This window comes from Strigops habroptila, chromosome 8 (assembly GCF_004027225.2).
Source record: "Strigops habroptila isolate Jane chromosome 8, bStrHab1.2.pri, whole genome shotgun sequence".
NCBI lineage: Eukaryota > Metazoa > Chordata > Aves > Psittaciformes > Psittacidae > Strigops > Strigops habroptila.
The window spans coordinates 40,933,524-40,960,882 of record NC_044284.2 but is presented as its reverse complement, the minus strand read 5'-3'; the positions used below and the strand labels follow the sequence as shown (position 1 = coordinate 40,960,882).

Here is a 27,359-nt window from a genome sequence, read left to right as displayed (position 1 = left end):
TTGAAGCTGCTGCTTTTTCTAAATAATTTTTCTTCCTCTGTCTCTTAGGCTCAAAGGATGCAAAGAACAGTAGAGATGTACAAATGCAGAAACAATAAAAGCTAAAGGTGATAGTTTACAGCAGCAAGGAAGGATTTGGAGCCTTCTAGACTGTTCTTTGCTTTCTAATTATAGAGTGCCAGCACTGAAGACAACCTTTTGAAATACAAGAACAGTAATGAGGTTTCAGGGTGCTGTCAGAGTGGGCAGGATTCATGCACCTAACTTCAGATGTCAAATGATTATTTGCTTTCATTGCCCAAGTCTTAGCTAGTCATCTAGCCTTCCTTTACATTAAATGAAGTAGAATAGAATATTCTATTAAGTTTCTTGGAAAGATTCGTAATTCTTTTCAAGTTTTGATCAGGGCAAATCATGCATTAGGAGCATTTATTATTCTCCAGAGTTCAGAGGGTGTGCTGGCAATGAGTGAGACAACTTTCAGACATACCGTCAGAAGACATGAATTTCATCTTTTTTAGGAACATTAGATTACCAAGCAAATATTTAATGGTTCCATGGTTCCTTTCAACTCTGGATTCCAACCTTATAAAATGATTTTTTTTTTTCTTAGGGAGTGAATATACTTGTAGCTATTTTCCCAACTTTGAGTTGATTGTGGGTTGCTACAAACTATCTCAGAAATGGAGAAGAAATCCTTCCATATTGAAGGTTTTGGAAAGTTATTGTATAACTTACTCAAATGACTTGGTGATGACTCAAAAAATGGCTTGGTTTGCCTTTTCATGTCTTTTCTTGCTTTTAATATACAGAAAGCCAAAGGCTTAGAATTACATCAAGAATTTATAAACTAAACTTCCAAGAGAAAGACAACTGAATCGAAAGACAACTGAAATAGTTTGCAATACACATTGCTAGGAACTATCGTGCAACTTGAATTTGCAAAGGCATATATAAGATGACAAAAAAGCAGAGACTTGCTTGGTATTGTATAAGAAATTAAACACCTGCAGAAATGCAGGAGAAGTTCTGTGACACTTCAGAGGTTGGAAGAGGAGCATACTTTAAAAACTGATACATATTCCAACAGTACATATAATCTTCGTAAGTACAAACTAGGACTTTTAGTTGACCAATCAGGAAAAGAAATTGGGGGATCCCAATTCTGAATGGCATAATCATGGTAGCAGCTAACATGGTGATATTAATATATGCTTATAGTTGACATTTCTTTCAAATCATGCACAAAAAAATCAATTTGGTATCACAGTTACATAAAATTGTTGAGGCATCGATTCATCAACGCAACAAAACCAGAACAGAAGCTCTCCTCAAGATCATTTTGAAGTGTTAAGTTCATTTAGATCTCTTTAGAAACATTGTTGGTATTTTGAAACAATATCTCACTTAATCATTTATTTACAAAACGTGCCCAGAATTCTAGCTGAGTAACCTCAGGAGGAGTAAGCTATATTCAATTTTGGTAACATTTACCAACTGAACAACACTATCATTCAGTTTTCAGACAAAGAAATACTTTCTGTAACATGCGAGGATATGTTGACATGTCTCCAGTGCAAGTTTTTAGCCCTTTTTAATGATCCATTTTATATGGATCCCTCGCATAGGAGTATTCCAGTCACCTGATTATTTCTATCACACTTGAAAATGTCACAGTTCATCTGTTCATACAGCTGGATAACTAAACAATTCATGGCTGAATCAAGCACAGTGTTCTCTCAGCTCTGAGATATCTATGAGCAAAATAATTTCCAGTGTTCTTCTGATCAAAGATACAACTACACAAAAATAATATTAATTCCAGATCAAAAAACAGATCTCAAATAAAAGTGTTTCCAAAGAACAGCAATCTTTCATAACTGTACAAAAGCAGACCTACAAATATACTGTGTAGTTGTTATAACTATGAAAACACTTCTGAAAACTGAGGAAAATTGCTAGATTTAGTTATCAGTCAGAGAAACTGCAAATCTCTTTATGGAAACTGAATCAAGACTTTCTGGACATCTGCTCTCCATAGCAAAAAAAATTCCAACCGTATAAGCCCCTAAATGATTAAAGTATGACCCACTTTGGCATTCATAATTTTCCAGCAACTAAATACAAAATAGCTTTCGGCCAAATTAGAAGCCTCTGCATTTAGCAGAATCTGCAGGGAACTATTTTTCAAAGGAAAATATTTCTATGCCAGAATGGAAAAAAAATTCAACAGGAAACCGTAGACCAAAGAGGCACTAGAAAAATAATGTAAGAGGCACTAGAAAAATTATTATATTAGAAGTACCCGTAATAAGTATTGCATCCTTGAAAATAAGCCACAGAATGTTGTATTTTCCTCAGACTAAATCAGAATCCCTCCATTGTCCTGCTGCTCACTTACCGCCCATGTTTTAGTCAGCCTGAAGATTGGCGCACTCTGTAGGCCTGACACAACTGCCATAAGAGCATGCAGATTATTCAGCTCATACAGTTTCTGAGGATAAAAACATATACAGTAACAATAAGCAACATTCCAAGTGCTTCTAATGAACACAGAATAAATACTCTAAAAATGAAGAAATCTTGCATGTTCTAAAATGAAGTTAGAGTGAACTGCTGTGCACCCATACCACTTTCACAGCACCTCCTAATTTTTCCTTATTGCAGCTATACAGGTTTGGATTAGACTATATTAGCTGCTTCATAGTCCATTGAGAACCCTTAAAAAAAAAAAAATAAAAATCTATACAGGTATACAGCTTGGGGCATATATCAGAAGTGTCAGAATTTTTCTGACATTTAAACCCAACAAATTCCTTCCATAGCATTCAAGAGAATTTTAAAGCTTAACATGCCAAAAAGGATAACCCAGTTGTGAATGATGTAATCATGGCAGTACTTAACTCTGTAAATGCATTTGGCACTGCAGGTTTATGTAGCTATCAAGACTGCACCAAAGAGGCCAAGAAAATATTGTTGCTGGTTGAAATAAAGCAGGCAAATTTCAAAAGCCACGTACTTTGAGTACTTCTGACACTGAAAGACAGTTTTTAGGGTATGACAACTAAAGCTAACTAGTAGAATGGAACAACGAAACCAAAATTGAACACAGAAAACATCAGCATAAAAGAATTTTCTTAAAAAACGTCTACAAACACAGCACATAAGTGCATTTTCTTATGTATTTGGAATTTCACACCCCTCTTTTTCTTTCCCTCTGTCTCCAAAACCATCAGTCTGCCTTGGCCAATTACCTACTGGTACTACCATCACGAAAGCTTAAAAATGGTCTGGAAGAAAATACTGTTCTCTAGATTTTCTGCAATATCAATTATTCCAATAGCTACGAGCACCCAGAGATATGAACTACATTCAGGCACACAAACTGAGGTTTTACCCCAAACAAAAAGACTCTGATAAAGAGAAATGGATACTCAATCACAGTACGGCAAATCCTCTTTAACCTGTTTGGAAAATTCAGTCAGGTAGATTAGGATTCCAGCTAGAAATGATACAATAATATAAGGAACCCTTCCTATTCAAGAAATGGAAGTCTTTTTTTACCTCCCTGAAACTCAGTTTACACAATTTTTATTGATTAGAACACCTTTCATGAGATAACAGGACAAAAAAGCTAGACTACATGCTGACTATCAGAAGAGACCTTATGTTTGGAAGGTCAAAAGCGATACTGCAAGGATGGTTTTCTGGCTAATACGTTTGGAGCAGGGCAAATAATTCTCTTTCCACTGCACACACTGGCAGAAAACTAACAACCTTTTATGGAACGAAGTCCTCATAGGTATTACTCAGGAATGCCACGTGTAGTGCTCAGTGTCAGGTCACCCTAACAGCAGTTTCAGTCTGTGTGCCCAGAACCCTATGATTCCAGCATAGCTACTGATGAGAGTCTTTCCACACCTACTGAAAAAGGCTTTAACTCTTCTAATCCTCTTTTGGGAGGATTCTTTAGTAATTGTTTGTAAAGCAAAATCAACATTTTGTGGGGTGAGGTGGGAGGTGTGGATATTTGCCATATACCACAGTCCCATTATTCTTCCAAATAGTACTCCTGGTATTTGTCCATCCATTTACACAATAACTCTTCTTTCCCCTCCCACACACATCCCCAAACAAGGTAAAGTTCTGTTCTAAAGGAGAGTGTAACTGATTGAAAATGAAAAAAGGGCTTTCCTGGCTGCTGCCAGCATTAAAACAGAAGTCATAACCAATCAGGATACTGGGAACTTCAGAGGAATGCAACTATTAACTCTAATTAGTTCATGCATAAAGCAATACAGCATGAGATAACATTAAAGAACTGCTAGCTACACTACAGATAGCTGTCAGTACTGTAGAGTGAATTTACAGCTCTGAAGAAAGGCTAATTAGTGTGACCTCTGGCACCAAGCTGCTTTGATAATAGCTTCGGTGTATACAGAAAATCCTTCAAATGGCACTAACTGCAGTAATTTCATGTTAGCAGCCATATATAAGCAAAGCCAAGATAATATGCAGTAAGTAAATTAACAGATATAAAAAACCACTCCATATACAGTTTCTTGCTTTTTGTAATTGTGATTTTTAGAACTCGTAGGTAAGCAAAGCTCAGCCAACTAACTGTTAGAGCACATAACTGTATCAAAACCAGCAGCATTTCAGCAGACACTGATATCTGCAGTCCACTGATAAGATCAGGCATATGCAGGGTTCTATGCCCATAGCAGAGCCTACAACACCCAGCACTGACAAGACCCATCCAAGCAGTAACTAAATCTGACCCCACCTGGCTTCCAAAACTGCTTCTGAACTATGACAATACAAGTGCACCTCCCCCCTTCTATGGAGGGACATGAATCATGAGGCAAAAATTTGTATGTTTGTATTTCAAACAAAAAACAAGAACTGATTTTAAAAAATACATTAGATGAAAATACATTAACTCACCAGATATCAAAAGATATTTGAGAGATCCTTAATAGTTTATGACCACAGCATGATTAGCAAAGCCTGTGGAATCTCACAGAATTAGCCTGCTTTGCCCAAATTTTATAGTCAAATCCCACAGAGGAAAAATACTAAGTTATTAGAACCGTGCATATAAAGACAAAGCATGAATTTGCAAAATAAATACCAAGGTAATTACAAAAATTTCACACTTCTTTTTGCAGATAACCTGAGGTGGTCACACAGGTTAGCTGTAGTAACAGCCAGCCACCATATGAAGCAAAAACTTGAGAAATATCCCCTTCTTCGCACTACAACGAAGTTTAAATCTGTTAGAAGGGCCAGGACTTTGGTTCATCTACACCTAAGTCAAGATTTGCTGACCTTTTTCTTATGAATGTCAGTCCTAAAGGCTTTCAGTAAGATATCACAGATATCACAGGATGAAAGCTCTAAAATGTTTTCAGAGATCAGGTATATCAGGTATATTTTTGAAACAGTATTTATTAAGCTGATATTATTCATGACAGTTGGAATAAGACATAAAAGATCATTTCCTTCCAATAGTAAAAGCAAACAAACAATTTCTGTTCTGACTGATGCTGTTTGAACTGATTTTACACACAGCTTTTTGGTTCAACCAACATTAGAAAACACATCCAGCAAATTATATTATCTAATAAGCAATATTTGAAAAAAGACATCTTCCTTATCAATAGTTAAGCTTTTTTTTTTTTGTAAACAAAAGCTTCTATTTCAGGACTTGGGTCTGTCACTATTTGTGACAACTTTGTTAAATGCAGAAGCCAAACAGCTATTCATGTCAAGAGATACAACCACAGCTAAATCAGGTATCAGATAAATATTTACCCATGTGTATTTTTGAACTGACCACCTTAAGTATAAGTACTTTCATCATGGTGAATCCCACAGCCCCCCTTCAATGCAAATTCTTACCTTGGCAGTTTTAATATAGTGGCTCAAAACCTCAGCTCTTATTTTTAAAGTTTGTGCATGTAGGATCTCTCTAACAACCCAGAAGCTTACCTAAAAAGAAAATTTGCTTTTTTAAAATACAGAGCTTCAACATTACTCCTTTAATTTATTACTCATGAAATAAAAATATTAAAAGTATCTCAGCATTCAACTTCCATCTATAATGCTGAATTCATACTAGAAGATGCAAATCATTATACTATAAAATCCCAAGCAATATAACCCAGATATTAATAAAAAACTTTCTTCAAAGTGTTTTACTATGTCATTCTACTCATTCTTACCCAAGATACCTTCTAGCATTACGTGGTCAAGCAGTTGCTTAAATCAAATTCATAAATCCAACTTACATTTAGAATTCAACCCTGTATCTTGTTACTCTCTTCACCTTCCCCATTTCATAATTGGTAGCCACCCACTCCAGTATTTTGTTAGATAGTGCATGTTCTGGTGCCTGCCCTTCTCCGTGTATGAGTGGTTAGGACTTGTCTTTGTAAAATTTGTCACATCAGCTTGTTGCATACAAAAACATTTGGATCTATTTTTCTCATGAGGAAATCCCTTGTCATCAGCATATCTCAAAAAATACCCCCAAAAAAACCACAAAAAAAAAAAAAACCCCCACAAAAAAAAAAAACCAAAAAAACCAAAAAAACCACAAAACAAACCAAAACAAAAAAAAACCCACCACGAAAAAAACCAACTCAACAAAAACCAACAACTGAGTAGAATCAGTTATGTACAATCTATGCAGACTCATTTTTAGGCTAAGTCTGAGGATGAGATCTCACAGACACAAAGCAAATGGCAAAATTCTCAAACTTCAAAGTTCTCCCAAGAAAATAAACTAAGAAATCTTATTAAGAGAGCACAAAAATTAAGAAATAGAAACTAAAATGGAGTTTTATCCTTTGGCTTTCCTTTTCACAACTTCAAAGCTGCACTATTGAACTCTCAGATGAGTTGAACACCTTCAAGTACAGCTCCCTAACACTTCCAAATTCCGAACACCTCTAAAAAACCCAATCAAACCAGTATCACCTCAATAAAACTGAAATATAAGGTAGAAAGCTTCTAGTATAACCTAGAGTTAATAGTTTGTACTCTTAGTGCTGGCTAAGCCAATTACCTGCTAACAAACAGCACGCTACCATCCTAGTTTTTAAGTTTTATAGGACTAACTTTGCTGTTACAAAATCACTGCTACATTCAGTATGGTATAAAGGATACTTGCTGCATTTCGCAGTTACATGAATGCCTCATAAAGCTATAGATTAAAAATGTTTTGTTAACATGTCTAAATGCTAATCTTTTCTCTCCTCTGCTTCTCCCATGCCCTCTGCCCTCATGTACTTTAGCATGAAGAATAATCATAGAATCATACAAACAAATACTCTATCTTTTATTCATGTATTCACTACAAGTCAGGAAAAACCAAAGTACTGGCTAGGCACAGTGTGACTGGCATTTACAAAACTACTAAAACCAGCGTTATGAACAAATACAGTCTCTCATATGTAAACCTTTCAAGATATGAACCTCATATCTTTCAACATGTCATGCTGCTTTGATTTTTTAAAAGTGATGCTAAACTACTTCTTGTAAACTAACATTGTGTATGTATTCAGGTTCCTGCCCAAAATTTCAATTAAAAAAAAAAAAAGAAATATCCCGTTTATCCTGTAGCAATTTGTACAGTATGACAGCTCTTTATACAGAATAGCATAAGAAGATCCACATCTGCAAAGTTACTATATAAAAAAAAAAAAAAAAAAAAGGGGGGGGGGGGAATAAAAACCAAAAAAAAAAAAAAGGAAGAATTACCAAAAAAAAAAACCAACCAACCACCCAAAAAAAACCCCAAACATGAAAATCACACAAACATCTTGCATAACAACTGCTTTCCTTTGGTCTGTTTGTCTACGGAGGTATTAGCCAGGAAGGAATTAGCCACAGAGCTCAGTTTTCTTCCCTTTTTTTTTTTGTTTTTAAATACATAAGTATACATAAGTACCGAATACATAAATACTTAAGTATGACAGTATTTCTAAATCCTGTCAAAAAAGTTAAACCTCAGTTTGATGTTCTGCTGTAGTTACACAGCTTGATAAAACCAACTTTTCCCTTGAGTGATGAACGAGTTTCTAAAGAGATGTTTTCACTTTGAAGATCAAGGGAATTTAAATTTTTAACATAGAACTCCATATCATAAAGAATCAGAATCACATGTATTGCTGTGCCTTAAAATCACAGATCTCTTTGGTCTCAAGTTAGCAGAGCATCGATGTAATAAGAGACTTGCTCAAAATACAGAGCAATGCTCAATCATTTTCATAAGGGTGAAAAAACAAACAATATACTATGTTGGCCTTGACTTCTATGAAAGTTTATTAGTATTGCAGTGACATAAGCACTGTGCTGCACGAGTAACCCTTATTTACTCAGGAAGCCTGGTTTCCATCCCAGACCCAGCCTCAATACTTTCAAGCTCTTTGCAGGAAAGACAAACCAGAACAAAATGCAAAACTTTCTTCGAAGCTTAGAGCCATCCAGTCCCTTCAGTGATAGAGTAAGCAGGAGATAAAAGAATTAAATGCACTTTATCATTTCCACTCCAACCACCTCTGCTCTTCTTTGATGAGTTTTTACTGGCATTGACATTGTTTTTTTGGCTGGTCTTGTCTATTCATTTGTATCTTTAGACAGCACCGTAATCTAATGATTCCAAACACCGAAAAACTAAAAATTTAAATAAACCCTTTTGTTTCAACAGGCCAATTTTTTATTTTATTCAGGTTCGTTCTTTACATAAATACATTTGCCCCATACATGTTTTGTGGTTATTTTGGTTCAGGACCTCTATAACTGCATTTACATGTTATTATTTCTCACACTCTCCTAACAATATTTTTAAGTTAGATGACCCACAGCCTTTGGGCATCAATGCCTTTGATACCAGTTCAAGACAGCATTTAAGCCTTGACATATTTGTGTATTTATACTCCTCCTTATTAAGTTCAACCTAGAAAAACATGCTTAACTTTTGAATATAACTTTTCTTGAATCAGAGCTTAAGCTTTTTAAATTATCCCATGTTTGCCTTATCTGACATACTAATTTTATTATACTGGTGCTTTTAAGCTCATAGTTGTTGGTTCCAAAACTAATTGTGCTTTCTGTGCTAATTAGTAGATAGGCAAATTCAAAACACTCCTTAATAAAGTTTCTGGATCATTCTTCCAAATATCTGTTAAAAATAATCTGATATGCTACAGAAAAAGCATGTAATGTAAACCAAACAGTACTGATCTTGCATCACTACAGCTAAGTTAAAATCCCCGCCTGTTTTGCTCCAAACGAAGCACACTGACCTCTTCCCCACCCCATTTTTTAATTTGGTAATGCTAGTAAAATTTCACTATCACGCTTCACTGCAACTCAGCAACCCCACAATATTCAAGACAAACTTCTCCTACATAATGTTTGCATTTGGTTAAAAAAAACCCAATCAAGCAAAAAACCCAACAACAACAAAAAAAAACCCAACCCCAATCAATCACAGTTTCACAGTTAGCAAAACATAAAATTTGCTTTTTTCAAGTGGGAACTTTTGCTTTAAATTTTTCCAATGTATTGAATCTAGTTGACAAGTTTCTCTAATATTTTAAACTCTGTGGCAACACAGTTCCACTCCCATTTAAATAAAAACCTCAAAAAAGAGGATTTTAATACAGCTAATCTTAACAACCAGGAGCGCAAATTACCTTTCCATAAGCTACAAAATGTTTTCGTATCAATTCCTAACAGCAATCTTCAAAAAAATACAGACTTCTTGTTAGCTTGACATTTATGATAAACACTTCTTTTCAAAAGGTAGAGAATGATGGCATAGGAAATAGGCAAACTTGACAATTTTGCACTAACAGTAGTATGCAAGTATATAACTAACTTTCAGCAGAAAGCTGAAAAAGATCAGAGGTTTTAAAAAATCATGTAAACAAATTATATATTTAAAAAGAATACTTAATAGTAGATGTGTAGATCATGGAGTACCATGTAGCAATGTATTCTTCAAGAATAAGAGAGTCCTGGCACGGAATGATTCAATTGTTTCTCTTCCCTGAACTCGATCTGTTTTTACAGGCACCACATATAATTATCACATAACTAATGCTGGAAATACACTACTTCATTCTCAGTGGACTGCAATCAACTGCACGTAATCATTACTGTTTCCAAAATGCTATCAGCAGATCAATTTGCTGTGAAGCAGCTGTTAGTGATTTAATATTCTCTTTATTTACAAAGTGAGAGCTGTTCATAATTTTCTTTTGGCAAGTTGGAGGAAAAAGAAAAGAGACAGACGCATAATGCATAATTTAAACCAGTGAAATTTCAAAGGTTGAAAGAAGTTTGATGAAATGTATTCATACCTGATAAAGTCAAAAGCTGCAATGATTTTCCTGATAACTTATTTTAGGTCTAAGCATTAGAGACCCCCAGGTCAGTGGGGCAGATGCCCAACAGGGTGAGCAAGCACAGGGGGTGAGAACTGAATGTTGAGAAGGCAAACCAGACAAGGAAGATGAAAATTGCTTACTCCACTATGCTTTCTTATTCCCAGCTGCTGCTGTCTATCTGTCGTGGTTTGAGCCCAGCCGGTAACTCAGAACCACACAGCCGCTCGCTCACTCCTCCCCCCCCCCCTTCTTCCTCCCCCCGCTCCCGGAGGGATGGGGAGGAGAATGGGAAGAATGCAACTCCCACGGGTCGAGATAAGAGCAGTCCCGCAACTAAGGTATAACACAAAACCACTACTGCTACCACCAATGATAATAACGATTAGTGAAATAACAAGGGGAGAGGATACAATTGCTCACCACCCGCCGACCGATACCCAGCCCGACCCGAGCAGTGATCTGGGCCTTCCGGGTAACTCCCCCTGGTTTATATACTGGGCATGACGTGCTGTGGTATGGAATACCCCTTTGGCTAGTTTGGGTCAGGTGTCCTGTCTCTGCTTCCTCCCGGCTTCCCCTCCTCCCTGGCAAAGCATGAGACTGAGAAAGTCCTTGGTTGGAATAAACATTACTTAGCAACAACTAAAAACATCGGTGTTATCAGCGTTGTTCCCAGGCTGAAAGTTAAAAAACACAGCACTGCACCAGCTACTAAGCAGGAGAAAAATGACTGCTATAGCTGAACCCAGGACAGTATCCACCCCTTATTCCATACCATTCACGTCATGCTCAGATCCCACATCTCTCAGCACACCATCACCCCTGTCCCATACATACACATATATATACACCCACACCCACACACAGAGAAAGATATCGTTCCCTAGTCCATGGACCAATCCCTGTAAAATTGCTGAACTCATCCAGTCCATGATGTCAGGTTCCATCTCTTGTAATAGTCTTTCAGGGCAGGAGGGACGGTACATAGTGTTGGGTTGTTGCCTGCTGATGATACCGCCAAACTCATCTGGTCACTGCTGAGCTCGTCTGGTTTCCTCAAAATTCATTCTTTGTTGAGGTGATGATCGGAGGGAAGTCAGGGTCAACGGCTGGTGACCTGAAGATATCTAGCTGGTGGGCTATAAAAGTGTTATAGAGCAGGCAACAGCATACAATTGAGTTCATTGGCTGTTTTCCCCCAAAATCAAATCCCCTTGAGGTACACATCGGACTTCCCCATCTTCCCGCATTACCCACCAAGTATATCCAGGTCCCTGAGCAAAAGCAACCCCACGAGTGGGTTTGCCTTTACCTGAAGCAGGAATAACCCAGACTGTCTTCCCCAACAAATTCTTTATGTGCACCACAGGAACTTTATCCCCCTCTACGGTACGTAAAAGTTCTGATTGGGCTGGGCCAGCCCTGTTGGCAGATCCCCTACTGTTGACCAACCAGGTGGCTTTTGGTAAATGTGTATCCCAGTGTTTGAAAGTCCCACCACCCATTGCTCTCAGTGTAGTTTTTAACAGCCCATTGTACCGTTCGATTTTCCCAGAGGCTGGTGCATGGTAGGGGATGTGGTATACCCACTCAATGCCATGCTCTTTGGCCCAAGTGTCTATGAGGTTGTTCCGGAAATGAGTCCCATCGTCTGACTCAATTCTCTCTGGGGTGCCGTGTTGCCACAAGACTTGTTTCTCAAGGCCCAGGATAGTGTTCCGGGCAGTGGCATGGGACACAGCGTATGTTTCCAGCCAGCCGGTGGTTGCTTCCACCATGGGAAGCACATAGCGCTTGCCCTGGCGGGTTGGTGGGAGTGTGATATAGTCAATCTGCCAGGCCTCCCCATATTTGTACTTCAGCCATCGTCCTCCATACCAGAGAGGCTTTAACCGCTTGGCTTGCTTAATTGCAGCACATGTTTCACATTCGTGAATAACCTGGGCAATAGTGTCTATCGTTAAGTCCACCCCTCGATCACGAGCCCATCTATATGTTGCATCTCTGCCTTGATGGCCTGAGGTGTCATGGGCCCACCGGGCTAAAAATAATTCACCCTTATGTTGCCAATCCAAGTCCATCTGAGCCACTTTAATCTTAGCAGCTTTATCCACTTGCTGGTTATTCTGGTGTTCCTCAGTGGCCCGACTCTTGGGTACATGAGCATCTACGTGGCGTACCTTCACCACCAGGTTCTGCACCCGAGCAGCGATATCTTGCCACAATGCAGCAGCCCAGATGGGTTTACTTCTGCGTTGCCAGTTGCTCTGCTTCCATTGCTGCAACCACCCCCACAGGGCATTTGCCACCATCCATGAGTCAGTATAGAGATAAAGTACTGGCCATTTTTCTCGTTCAGCAATGTCCAAGGCCAGCTGGATGGCTTTCACCTCTGCAAATTGACTCGATTCACCCTCTCCCTCAGCAGTTTCTGCAACTTGTCGCAGGGGACTCCACACAGCTGCCTTCCATCTCCGATGCTTTCCCACAATACGGCAGGACCCATCAGTAAACAAGGCATATTGCTTTTCACTCTCTGACAGTTCATTATATGGTGGGGCCTCTTCAGCACGCGTCACCTCCTCTTCTGGTGACATCCCAAAATCTTTGCCCTCTGGCCAGTCCATGATGACTTCTAGAATTCCTGGACGACTGGGATTTCCTATTCGAGCTCGTTGTGTAATTAGTGCGGCCCACTTACTCCATGTAGCATCAGTTGCATGATGTGTAGAGGAGACCCTGCCTTTGAACATCCAGCCCAGCACAGGCAACCGGGGTGCCAGGAGGAGCTGCGCTTCAGTTCCAATCACTTCTGAGGCAGCTCGAACCCCTTCATAGGCTGCCAGTATCTCTTTTTCAGTGGGAGTGTAGCTGGCCTCGGATCCTTTATATCCCCGACTCCAAAAGCCAAGGGGTCGACCTCGAGTCTCCCCTGGAGCTTTCTGCCAGAGGCTCCAGGTAGGACCATTCTCCCCAGCTGCGGTATAGAGCACATTTTTCACATCTGGCCCGGCCCGGACTGGTCCAAGGGCTACTGCATGAACTATTTCTCGTTTAATTTGTTCAAAGGCTTGTTGTTGCTCAGGGCCCCATTTGAAATCATTCTTCTTCCGGGTCACGTGGTAGAGAGGGCTTACAATCAGACTGTAATTTGGGATGTGCATTCTCCAGAACCCCACAACACCTAAGAAAGCTTGTGTTTCTTTCTTGTTAGTTGGTGGAGACATTGCTGTTATCTTGTTGATCACGTCTGTGGGGATCTGGCGGCGTCCATCTTGCCATTTTATTCCCAAAAATTGAATCTCCTGTGCAGGTCCCTTGACCTTATTCCGTTTTATGGCAAAACCGGCCTTCAGCAGGATTTGGATTATTTTCCTCCCTTTCTCAAAAACTTCTTCCGCTGTATCACCCCACACGATAATGTCATCAATGTATTGCAGGTGTTCTGGAGCTTGCCCCTGTTCCAGTGCAGTCTGGATCAATCCATGGCAGATGGTAGGGCTGTGTTTCCACCCCTGGGGCAGTCGGTTCCAAGTGTACTGGACGCCCCTCCAAGTGAAAGCAAACTGTGGCCTGCATTCTGCTGCCAAAGGGATTGAGAAAAATGCATTGGCAATGTCAATTGTGGCATACCACTTGGCTGCCTTTGACTCCAGTTCATACTGAAGTTCTAACATGTCCGGTACGGCAGCACTCAATGGTGGTGTGACTTCGTTCAGGCCACGATAGTCTACTGTTAATCTCCACTCTCCATTAGACTTTTGCACTGGCCATATGGGGCTATTAAAGGGTGAGCGGGTCCTGCTGATCACTCCTTGGCTCTCCAGTCTGCGGATCAGCTTATGGATGGGAATCAAGGAGTCTCGGTTGGTGCGATATTGCCGCCGGTGCACTGTTGTGGTCGCAATTGGCACTTGTTGTTCTTCGACCTTCAGCAACCCCACAACAGAAGGATCCTCTGAGAGACCGGGTAAGGTGGACAGCTGCTTAATTTCCTCTGTCTCCAAGGCAGCGATACCAAAAGCCCATCTATACCCTTTTGGGTCTTTGAAATACCCTCTCCTGAGATAGTCTATGCCAAGGATGCATGGAGCCCCTGGACCAGTTACAATGGGGTGCTTTTGCCACTTCCTCCCAGTCAGGCTGATTTCAGCTTCCAGCATAGTTAACGCTTGGGATCCTCCTGTCACTCCAGAAATAGAAATGGGTTTCACCCCTTGATACCTTGATGGCATCAGAGTACACTGTGCACCGGTATCTACTAGAGCCTTATACTTCTGTGGGACTGATGTGCCAGGCCATCTGATCCACACAGTCCAGTAAACCCGATTATCCCTCTCCTCCACCTGGCTGGAGGCAGGGCCCCTCTAATAGTGATCACAAAATTCTCCACTTCTGTCTTGTAGAAAGGGATTAGTATTCCTTATCACAGGAGCTGGGGTAAAATCAGCTCTTTCGCTCCATCTGGGAAACTGCTCGCCAGAGACTGGAGCAGCAGCTTTCCTGGGAGGATCATCCTTGACCATTGTTCTCCTCTTCAGTTCACGCACCCGTTGCTCCAGAGCTGAAGTAGGTTTTCCATCCCACTTTCTCATGTCTTCTCCATGATCCCGCAGGTAAAACCATAGGGTGGCCCGTGGCGTGTACCTCGTATATTTTCTTTCTCGAGCAGTAGGGCGCCTTCTGTTGATAGCTGAGACATGGGTTGGTACGCGTGGAGAGCTGGATAGATCGGATAAATCGTCTCTCAATTGTTTGAACTCCTGGGACAGTTTTTCCACAGCTGAAATGATGGAAGGGGTGAGATTGTCTTCGAACTCTCGGAGTTGACGAATCAGGAAATCCACTGTTGGTGATACTCCGTCATTCCAGGTCATTGATGCCAATGTGTGGGCATATGATGATGGCGCACTCCGTGTAAGTTTCCGCCACATGGGTCGTGTACATTCGACTTCATCTGGGTCTACGGATGTGTTCCTGGAGTCCGGCCTACGATAGATCATCTCTATAATGGCTGATTCCCTCAGGGACTGGATGCCTTTCTCTATCGTGGTCCAGTTGGCTGAGCGATTCGTAATATCGTCTTTGTAGGGAAACCTTTCCTTCACAGCTGCCAGGAGCCGCCTCCAAAGACTGAGGGCTCGCTTCTCTCTTGCAATCGCTTTGTCAATTCCTCCTTCCTTAGCAAGTGATCCCAGCTGCTTGGCTTCCCTACCTTCTAGTTCATGACCGTCGGCCCCATTGTCCCAGCACCGGAGCAACCAGGTGACAATGTGCTCCCCTGGAAGACGGGTGAAATCTTTTCGCATATTCCGTAGTTCGGTTGAGGTCCGGGGTCGAGAAGTGACCTCTTCTTCTTCTTCCTCTTCCTCTGACCCACGTAGTAGTAACTCTTGTTCAGGTGCTGTTGCATATAGTAATGGCACTGGGTCTTCATCTTTCTTCGCTTCACGGGTTGCTCTTTGTGCCTTTCGTTTGCTTTTGCTTACAGGGGCAACAGACATTGTCACAAACTGGACATTTGGTTTAGCTGCAGTGTTTGTCACTGTGGTTGGAGTGGCTGCAGTGGCTGCCACTAGGATTGGAGTGGTTGCAATGTCTATTGCTGGGGTTGGTGCAGCTGTTGTACTTGGGAGTTGAGTAACACCAACAGCTGCATTATCTGTTGCTGTCGGGGTTTGAGTAGCTACTGTGCTTGTCACTGGGGTTGGTGTAGCTGCAGTGCTTGGAGTAGCCATATTGTCTGTTGCTGTCGGGGTTTGAATAGCTACTGTGCATGTCACTGGGGTTGGTGTAGCTGTGGTGCTTGGAGTAGCTATATTGTCTGTTGCTGTCGGGGTTTGAGTAGCTACTGTGCTTGTCACTGGGGTTGGTGTGGCTGTGGTGCTTGGAGTAGCCACATTGTCTGTTGCTGTCGGGGTTTGAGTAGCTGTTGTGCTTGTCACTGGGGTTGGTGTAACTGCTGTATTTGAAGTTGGAGTAGTTGCGTTGTCTGTTGTGGTCAGGGTTTGAGTAGCTGTTGTGCTTGTCACTGGGGTTGATGTAGCTGCTGTACTTGGAGTAGCTGTGTTGACTGTTGTGGTCAGGGTCTGAGTAGCTGCTGTGCTTGTAGTTGGCATAGCTGCGTTGTCTGTTGCTTTGCCATCAGATCCAGAGACATTTTTTTCCCTTTGAAGGTGCTGGATAGTGTTGAGCAGGGCTCTGTAGGCATAGGCCAAGCCCCAGCACGTTGCCAAAATTTGTCCCTCTCTGGTATAACCAGGACGACAGCACACCTCGTTTAAGTGTTTTACTAGTTTTTCCGGATGTTGCACTTGTTCAGTGGTGAAGTTCCAAAGCACTGGAGGGGCCCACTGGCCTAGGTACTTGCCCATACTATCCCACACACCCTGCCACTCATAACTGTCCAGCCTCAGGGAAAATCTCCTGGTGGTCCTCCTATATCGTCGTCTAACCCTAGACCAGATTCGAACCTGATACTGCTGAATTTTTGACATTAAACGAAATAGGATGTTCCTACGACGGGATGGCCGTGGGTAAAACACACTCCGTATGTTTGCCAACATGCTGATCCCCAGCACAATCAGCAGGCAGGTTTCAAGGGTACTCAAAGGCCATCTAAAACCTTCAGAACTCTCAATTGCTGTTGCAAATAGGCTGGTGGGGGAACGGGGGGTGAAAGAGAATGCTTCCTTCGTAAGTTTACCCCCCGAGGAGAAAAAAAAAGATATGCAATTGCTAAAATATTTCATTATATACCTCCCAATGTATAGTGGTGATGGCCACGCTGGAAGCACAAACCAGACCAGTTTCATGATCAATGAGTCTATTGTATTACAAGTCATTACCATGAAGTACAGTGAAACAAGAACCTTAGCCCAGGCCCCCCAGCCGATAAACGCTAAAACAGCAAATAGTGGCTGTAAGTAAGGTACAACATGCTGAAACTCTGAGATCAAGCGCAACACATCTGAGAGCCAAATAATCACCATTGTGACGAGTAGTAACAATGAATGCTTATCACAAATATGATTAAACACACTCTGGTCAGATCTGTCGTTATCTCAACCTTTCGAGCCCCACGTTGGGCGCCAAAAAGAACTGTCGTGGTTTGAGCCCAGCCGGTAACTCAGAACCACACAGCCGCTCGCTCACTCCTCCCCCCCCCCCTTCTTCCTCCCCCCGCTCCCGGAGGGATGGGGAGGAGAATGGGAAGAATGCAACTCCCACGGGTCGAGATAAGAGCAGTCCCGCAACTAAGGTATAACACAAAACCACTACTGCTACCACCAATGATAATAACGATTAGTGAAATAACAAGGGGAGAGGATACAATTGCTCACCACCCGCCGACCGATACCCAGCCCGACCCGAGCAGTGATCTGGGCCTTCCGGGTAACTCCCCCGGGTTTATATACTGGGCATGACGTGCTGTGGTATGGAATACCCCTTTGGCTAGTTTGGGTCAGCTGTCCTGTCTCTGCTTCCTCCCGGCTTCCCCTCCTCCCTGGCAAAGCATGAGACTGAGAAAGTCCTTGGTTGGAATAAACATTACTTAGCAACAACTAAAAACATCGGTGTTATCAGCGTTGTTCCCAGGCTGAAAGTTAAAAAACACAGCACTGCACCAGCTACTAAGCAGGAGAAAAATGACTGCTATAGCTGAACCCAGGACACTATCCCATAGGAATTCCAGGGTTTTACTGCTCCTGAAACTATGGTGAATATTAATAGGACATTACTACTGGAATGAATGAGTCCTCTGCAATGGAACCATATGCCCGCAACACACCAAGAATTATCCGAAGTACTGTCTCACTAAGTCAAAAGTTGAGGTACCAACATGAATAGGAATCTGTGACAAAAACAATACTTGCACCCTTTCCCTCCCCTCTCCAGTCCCCATGCAGGCTGATGTAAGCTTCATGGAAGAGCTTCTTTCAAATAGTGTACGGCCCTTAGTCACGAAGGCTGCATGTAGCAGTTTCCCAGAAAACTGGTTAAAGGCAAACTAACACAGCATCTGAGCAGACACTAAGTAGCTGGACTTGTTCCCTTTTTATTACCTATTCTTCAGCTCTCAAGGCAGAGTTTCTCCTACAGGTGACTACAATTCCCTATATCAATGTTTTTCAAATGACACCTTAAAGAGATCAGAAAAAAATGAGAAAGAAATAGGAAAGAAGACCTAGAAATGTCTTCAAATTTTTTTTTTACTTTAAATACAGACCAAGACTGCCTAGGAACTGCAACGTCTGAATGTGATGGTGCTTAAAATGTGAAATACAGAAAGAGAAGCTACTTGTCTTGTTCCAGGTGATTTAATGGTAAATTTCAATGGCTTTAAGTACTTACTGGCTGCCTGTTAAAGACAGACATTTTTTCATTCCTTGGAAGATAATCAATGGAACAGAGCCTCAGACTGACCAGTCTTGATGACACTGGTGACTCCACAAAACTCATTGACACAGCAAAGACACACTGTTCTTGTTTCAGGGGTGTCCCAAGGACAATTCAAATTACTGGCAACGTATTTCTTTCAGACATTAGACAAAAGCAGCAATAACAGGCATCTAAGTAAGGGAATTTTCCATAGCAGGCAACACAATGTCTGAAACCCTTTAAGGAAGTGAACGTCAAGGGAAGATCCTATAAGGATAGGTCTCTGCGGGAGCTTAAAGACAACAGAAAACAAAATTTTCAAGATATTAAAAAGGCTCTTAAGAAATCCTTAGCAAAGATATTCTCAGTGAAGGAACCTGTCAGTTGACAGAGGGGCATATCTGACTTTTATGGATGTAGAGAAAACATATGAATGGAATGAGTCTTTATGACAAACCTAAACCTTGTGACAAGAAAATCTGCAGCTATGTCTGTGTACATACCACTATATGGAATGTCCATACAAAGACATACAAAGAGAACCATAGACCACCTGTCACGGCCAGGACACAATCTTAAAAGCTAAAATATTCTTGTTTTGTGTTTATTGGTCTTCTGGTGTTCGCCAAAAATAAGCTACAGAAAGAGAGACTTCATAAATAAGTTCTGACTGCAAAGCCTTCAGATGCAAAGCCAAAGGGAATGCGGAGGGGGTGGTGGTGGGGAGAGAAACAGGACAACAAATTCGACAGACAACTCCTCAAAGCTGGTCACAGAGTGCTGCATTTTATTCAAGGTTTTCCTTTACCATACTGGAAAAATGAAACTGTGATGTAGGTCTTTTAGTCCAGTGAAACATATTGATCAAGCTCATAGACATTATAGACCTTTGAGAGCCACCTAGTTTTATGATTTCTTTCATACTGATGTGCCTTTCAATCAAAAATAACAGTTCTTTGAAACAAATCAAGCATAATAGAGAAAGGAAATTAAAACAGATGAAATGTCCACTGACTATCAACAACCACCTAACATGCACTCTGGGGTTACATTATATGCAAAGTTCACCTTAGCAGCTAGCAATGCTTTCCACAGAAACAGGACTACCAACAATTATGAAGAAACGTATTACTGAAAAGACAGGTATTTCTAACATCTTATTGCCTTTGTTGCATGCATGAAGCCATTTTTGTATGGATTTTCATAAAAACTAAAAGTGAACAAAACCAAAAGTATGACCCATCAATCAATAATCCAGTGAACAGGTTTACAAATGTTCCATGGAGTAAAATACAGGAACAGCTTTAAAAAATAAAATAAAAAAAATCTGAAATGGTTATAAAGCAAAAGAAGTTATTAGGATGAGTAACAGAATTACAATAATAAACTAACTAAATTTGGCTGACATGGTGGAATTCCTCTATGTTAATCTAAAAATACTGTATTTTGAAGTTTTCTAAACACTATTTAAAAACAGATCGAGCATTCTTAGCAATGTTTAAGATCTTTCACAGTTACTTTTAAAGGCCAGGTATCTTCTCCTGGTTCTGGCCAGCTGATGAAGGCTAGCCTTCCTTCCCTCTGTTCTTAACATATTTTACAGGTTAGATACTTTTAAACAGTGGTACTGTAATGACAGATGGTCAGTTTGCAGACAGCTGATTGCTTATTCCCATGGTAAGGCTTCCCTCCTTCCTTCTCGCTACTAATATATTTTACCAATTCTTTAATATGTTTGAAGTTGACTTTCTGCTTAGTCAATTCCTGCAGTTCCTTAGTATGTTATAAATAACAAACAAGAAGTGAGGTCCTTGATAAGGTACGCTGCCTAACATGGCCCTTACTACAAAAACATTTCATAATATTCAGCAAAACAAAACGTTTCTTTGAGAAAATGATTGACGTGAATAAGTAAGACAGCAAAGGCTGGAATCGCTGGCATATCAGTGAGATTAGTATAAAAAGCACTGTTGTTTTTACACTAGTCTCAGGTTGGATATATAGTCCAATAAAGAAGCAACTTCGAAAGGAAAATTTCAGGAAAATTCCTAGATTCCTCTAGATTTCAATAGATGGTATAGTTACAAGTTTGTGGTGTAACATTTTCTCTTCAGTCAAGAGAAGAATCAGGCGAGTGCCCAAAAGCCATGCCCAAGCAAGCATTTCAGTCATTAGAAGGTTAAGAAACATTCTAAGCGTAGTCAATGAGAAGTAATGGGATTTGGCCATATCCTGAATGTGAGCAATAATGAAAAATGAGAAAGTACACAACAATTGATAGAAAAAAAAACCAACCCTGAAAAAGTTAGAGGATTGGTCTGAGTTTTAGATGATTAACAAAGCAGTCTGTAGATGTGAGACCGGGTACAGAAGATACGTCTGGAACAGAGCTTAGGAGTTTGAGACATTATTAAACATTTACAAGAGGAGAAGTGAGGGTAATAGCATTACTTCATCTGAAATACAAAATATGGCATTACATTTAAAAAAATGCATTACAGTTTTGAGACTTGGTTGGCTAACTACACAGTTAGAGTCCTACAGCTTTAATTGTGTAGAAAGCTAAAATTCTGATCTTATTTTAAAAGTCGATTTTACACGAAGAATTTTTTAAGTGAGAAAGCCATACATCTCAAATACACTATGTGAAAAAATTTGCCAAACAGAGTTAAATAACAAGTTTTGTACAGTAAAATATTTTGGAATTTTTGAAGTTTGCTCAGAATCAACTTAAAAAGGTAACAATGCTGACAAAAGTCTTAGATGTTTTTGTCCCTAAAAATATATGTTGAGCAAAAGACACTCAAATAACATAGAAGGAAATTACATCTAATTACTACTCCAGAAATCCTGCCTGGTAAGCCTTTAAACCTCTAATTATGATTCTTTCTTTATATAAAGAACAGACAGCATTCGGGGGGGGGGGGGAGGGGGCGGAGTATAGAGGGTGTGGTGTACAGAAACCACAATACTTCGTATTTTCCAGTTATATCAATAACTGCTATTTAAAACAAACACAGCTAGTTCTTCAGTACTGTTTCTGTATATCTTGAAGGAACTCCTTATAGCAAATAGTTTGAGTTTTCAAGTAACCAGCTGTGACCAGTAATAAAAATGATGTGCCAGAACACTTAATCCCCCAGACTTTTTAAATTTGTACATGTAATGACACTGGAAAAAAAAAAGTTACTCACATGATTGAATCTTCTGGTGAAAGCAACAGCATTTGGTGCAGAACTGTATTTCTCTTTTTTATTCCAGCCACAGCTTGCCAGCTCCTGGGAGAACAAGGACGATTTTTTTTTTTTTATTTTTTTTTTTTTTTTTTGGATTAGTGCATAACGCGTGTTCAGAACCAAGATCATATAGAGAGACAAATCTTAAAAGTTTCAAAATAACTTAACAGAGCATGATACATTGAGATAAAATATAGTTACACTTCTGATTTCTTCTATAAATCAAGATTCCCCAACTGTCATTTCTGAATTATTTTGAAATATTATATTTTTAAAATTCATCTTTTGTTGAATTAGTGACTTTTTTTTTTTTTATTCAGAGCTTATTAGAAACCAGTGAAGTAATTTAGGATCCATTTTGTTACCACAGAAAATCCTGCTTTGAAAGTGTGAATCTGAGCTAGGGAGAGCAGCATATTCTTTTGTTTCTGAAGGTACTTAAAGTCTACTGAGAAGATACACCTTGTTAACTCAAAATAAGACATGCCCCATTATTTTAACTTGGCATGCTGCATTAAAGAAATACCAAAATTGTAACCTTTTGCAGCTACAATAAAAGAAACACTATTTCTATTTCCAGTTTTCCCTTCCAAAAGAAGCCAATTTAATTTAAATCTGAACAACACTCAGCACTTCAGCCAATAGTTTTGTGGAGTAAAACAGAGCAAGGGGACCTGCTTAAAAGATTAAAAAAAAAAAAAAAACAAAAAACCAAACAAACCACAAAACCAAAACAAACACATAGTTACACAGTTCATGTACTTGTCACCCTAAAAACTGTAGGCTACAGCAATCTAAAAATTACTTGTAAAGCCTGAAAAAGCATTACTTTGTAACTACAAACTTACAATGCCTCTTAACTTGTCTGTAAAACTTAGTCAGCACTTGGGCAACTACATCATCTTCTTTGTTATTTTCTACCACTTAATTTCAATAAGGCAATTTTGATTAAAATAATAAAAACCTAAATGTATCAAAATGAGCTCTATTAACATTCAAAAGCATACAGAATAAATGCAAATATATACAGCATGCAACCTATTCCAGTGCTACCAAGAAAAATAATCACTACAGAAAGAGCTTAATTATTAAAGTGTCATAATAGCAAAGCACAGCCTTTCATTTTTATTTATTAATGCTTTCTTTACACATCTTCCACTCTGAAGTGCTCTTAGTTTTATCACCGCAATGAAAACTACTTACTGAAACCAGTATCACACTATACATCCAGCTACCATACAATGTGGCTAAGATGACTTAACAGGTAACCAATAATTGTCCCATTTAAGACAGTCATAGTTTTAAAATAATTTGATATCTGGATATTCTAAGCTATGAAGTTGGGGTGGGGAGGTGGGAGGGGTTGGTTTGTTTGTTTGCTGGGGGTTTTATTGTTTGTTTCTAATCAGGAACTTAACGTCTTTTCAACTAATACCCCAAAACTGCTAAATAATCTCATGCCACTTAAGAGACACCTCGAATTCTTCCACTTGTTGAAGTTTGTGGCGTGCTGGTATTTGTTAGATAAGACTGAGGTGCTCCTTTCGACAGGCACTGACAAGTATGCAGAGAATCCAGCTTTGTATTTTCCTTCAAATTTCATTATAAAGTTCTGTCACCAAAACCTATCCTGGAAAATGTCAGCATGTTTGGCACAGGAATGCACATGCCCAACTCCTTATATCGCACTTTAATGACTATGCACAACTATGCAGTCCTGAGTTGCTCCTGTTGCAAAGGGGAGCGGACTATTGGAGAAGGAACCATTCAAGAGACTTGTTTGCATTCTGTATCCCTCAGTGTCTCCCAGTGCAGCAGTTACAAACACATTTCTGCATTTGGGAGAATACAAGGTGATTCATCCTTACTGGCATCTAATGATTACATTTCCTTAACAGCAGGGAAAAAAAAAAACCACACCACCACAAACCAAATATACCAAAACAGTTGCCATCTCAGCTTCAGAGAAAAGCATGGTAATTTCTTATTAATTCAGGGCATCTCATGTACTATTTCAATTCTCATCACCAAGTAAAAAACCAAATTATTATTTTGGGCAGAAGTTACCCATTGCCCTGGCACTTTGTATCTTACGGGCTTACATGGTACAGCCATCAGAAGCAGACCTAGCACTGAGGTTTGTGGCACTGATGTGATTAGCAACAGAAGTGGTGATTTAGTAGAAAACATTACCGAGAATCTTAGGTAGTACATAACAGTACTAATGTTGAAGTCTTATTTATATATTAAAAATTAGAGGTCTAATATCAGTTGGACACAGATGCAAGATCTGACTCTCAGACCGTAAACCGTGTATATATATACACACACAATATATATATTTATATATATTTATTTTTATATATATATATTTATCATTGTTCTTTCAAAGTAGAGGTCTCCCTATTTTGACAGAAGACTCAAACAACTGAAGCCTCTGCTCGAGAAAAAGCCTCTTGAGATCTGCCCTGTCTGAATGGAAAGAGAAAGCAATGACTGGAAGAGAATAAGTGTTTTGGTAAAGAAGATTAAAATCTAAACAATGAGGCAGAGCAGAAATAGCTCCTGGAACACATTCCCAGCAGATTATCCTAAGACCATTTCTGTATTCCTGAGCCTGAGGCTGGCTGTAAGTTTATGTACATAGAGTTGTATATTAACATCCTTATCGTGGGTTGAAATGTGTTTTCATGCAGTCTCACAAAAAGGTAAAGGCTTTGTTATACATTATTGACCATATCACATACTGTTTAAAACCCTGAAATTCTAGTTCAGTCAAAAATACAGAATAGCCTACACCAGGGTTGACTGTAATCAGAAACCATTCTTATAGTTCCATAAAAATATCCAATTTCTTCACTAATGACTGTGCTGCCTACTCCAATGCTCCAATGCAGGCATGTTTCTCTGATCTTCCTCTAGAATTTCACTTTTTCCACTACAAGTTTCAAACCTGAAGCATTCACAAGGATAATTTCCTCAGTCTGCCAGTCAACTCAAGCACAGGAGCTACATTATTACCACTACCAACTTCTTGGTTTGTGTAATTTATTTAAAATAAGGTGGAAGACTGAAAGATTTAAGATTGAGAATAAAAAAGCTGGACTTTCTTTGTAACTCATTTTGGTCTTCATTCCTTTTGAATCTATAGAATTTTATTTTCCTTAACAAAATACTACAGGAACACTTAAATTATAACCTGTACTGTATGGCAGAAAGAAAGACTGTACTTCTCGTTAAAATCTTTATATATGAGTCAAAGTGAAAGTTTCAAAAATAGGAGAAGAAAAAAGCAAGGATTAATAGTGGAACCATTATACAACTTCAGAACAAGTAGAGAGGAATATTCAATAGCAAACTTTTTTTTTCACTGCCTAGCTTAGTAAAGCAAAGGGGATAAAGAAGTCAAAGACAATAACCCAGTAGAGATCTTCAATGTGACAGACTACATGTGGGTAAATAATTTTGGAGGATGTATTAAAATATGTGCAACAGGTAATCAGATTTTCCAAGAAAATCAAGCTAAATGTGTTCTATAAGGGGACATCTGGCAGTTAGTTCATGTTAACGTAGCTACCAGTGGTACGGCTGAGCAACTCTATGACTACCTTTGTGCTTTGTAGTTACTGCTCTCTAGAAAGTCACAACCACTACAACAACAAGAAAACCCCAGCATGGCACTTTCACTTCTGGGGAACAGATGGGAATCATCTGATCGACTTTGGGAACTCCATCTTTTATTGTTTCCCAAAAATGAAAATGCAAATCAGCTGCTTTCATACAGACAGAGGTTTATGTAGCAGAGGAGTGTTCTTATTATCTTAATTTCTTATACTGGAGCCCCCTAATTATTAATTAACATAGAAACAGTAATTCCTTCTGCTTTCTTATCTCAGAAATAACTTGCAGCATTTCAAAATGATGAAGAAAGGTGGTTTCCAATCAGTTGGAGTGATACAGTCTGCTTAGAGCTCAGGCAGAGGATCATGTCAATCATGTCACTATATACTAAGCCATGGTAACTGTTCATCCTTCTGGCTCACCCAAAATGTAAAGTGATCCACTGTACCTTAATCCTCAGTTATGTGGGCTACACTAAGCTCTCTTTCCATTTCTTCCTAAGAGCATGAAATGGGAAGTTGTAGTGGGTGATGTGTAGGAACTTGAGCACACATGTGAACCTACAGTATCTGTAGGAAATTTTAATACAGGCAGAGAGAATTATATTTATTTGCTACAGATAGAGTCAAAAGACTATAGAAGTATGTAAGTGATTGCTATGAGTATGTTCACTGATTTTGATGCCAAAAGAAAAATTACTATGTATTGTGTAAAAAGTGTTATTCAGCTCTTGGTTTTGGTAAGATAACCAAGATGATGTTCTGATGTTGCTTTAAAAAGAAAAAAAAAAAAAAAAAAACCCAACAAAAAAACCCACACCAAACAAAACAAAACAAAAAACCCACAATACTTTAAGATTTTAACACAGTGAAGATGATGCAACACAATAATTGATATAGTCAAGAAAAACAACAATAGGCAAAGACTACTGCTCATACACCCTAAAGATGGTGAAAATTCACCTCCAGTTATCTCTGAAATTAAGCATCTTGGAATAAATCTTTCAGAACCCTTATTTGGGAAAAAAACTGAAAAACATTAAAGGCTAAAAATATTCATTCATACACCATGCTATAGAGTTCGGGAAGCAGACAGAGATTCACAGCCTATGTAACAGATTTGTCAGTGAATTACTTCAGTCTGCAACAGACACCCAGTTTTTAAACTTTTGAATTTAAAACTTGGGAAAGATATTGCTTATCATCTCCCACCATGCATGCAAACAAATTCAGCACTTGAGTGCACGTCAAGTTATGTGTGAAGATTTACAAGTTGAATGAAGATATGGACATAGCACACAATCTGGTAGGTTACTTCAAAGAAACTCAGAAATCTGCTACACTTCATTTATCTGCTATCAAGACACCTTCAGGCAAACAACATGTTCCATGCCTGCTTCCCCCTTCTGCAAAACAGGAGGAAACAATTTTAATTTTGTCTATCTTATTCTGACCTGAGAATTAACTGTATGCCCCTTTTTCATAGGGGATTAACACAATTTAGAGGCACATCAAGATACAAGACGACAGAGCTCTGTCTGCCTGTGAAGGAGCACTGACAGACTTGCATGATACTTGCAAGGAAGTGAAAGAGCACTTGATAATACTTGCACACTGTCAGTGCCTTAAACTGCTTTTTGCAAACACTTGAGAAGTGTCAAAACAGCTACCCTTCCACATACGGATATTTTCCAGCGAAAGCATCACATTCCTCTGAT

General features: G+C 39.5%; 1 protein-coding gene across 5 annotated transcripts in view; it reads right to left on the bottom strand.

The window, feature by feature from the left end:
- Positions 1-27,359, bottom strand: part of RALGPS2 (Ral GEF with PH domain and SH3 binding motif 2) — a 130,513-nt gene that overhangs the window by 62,702 nt on the left and 40,452 nt on the right. For all 5 annotated transcript variants that reach the window (XM_030493818.1, XM_030493823.2, XM_030493819.1 and 2 more), the window contains 3 exons: positions 21,980-22,063; positions 5,905-5,994; positions 2,402-2,494 (listed from right to left, as the gene is read on the bottom strand). In XM_030493818.1, coding sequence (XP_030349678.1) covers positions 2,402-2,494; positions 5,905-5,994; positions 21,980-22,063 — 267 coding nt within the window. The remainder of the gene's footprint in view (positions 1-2,401; positions 2,495-5,904; positions 5,995-21,979; positions 22,064-27,359) is intronic.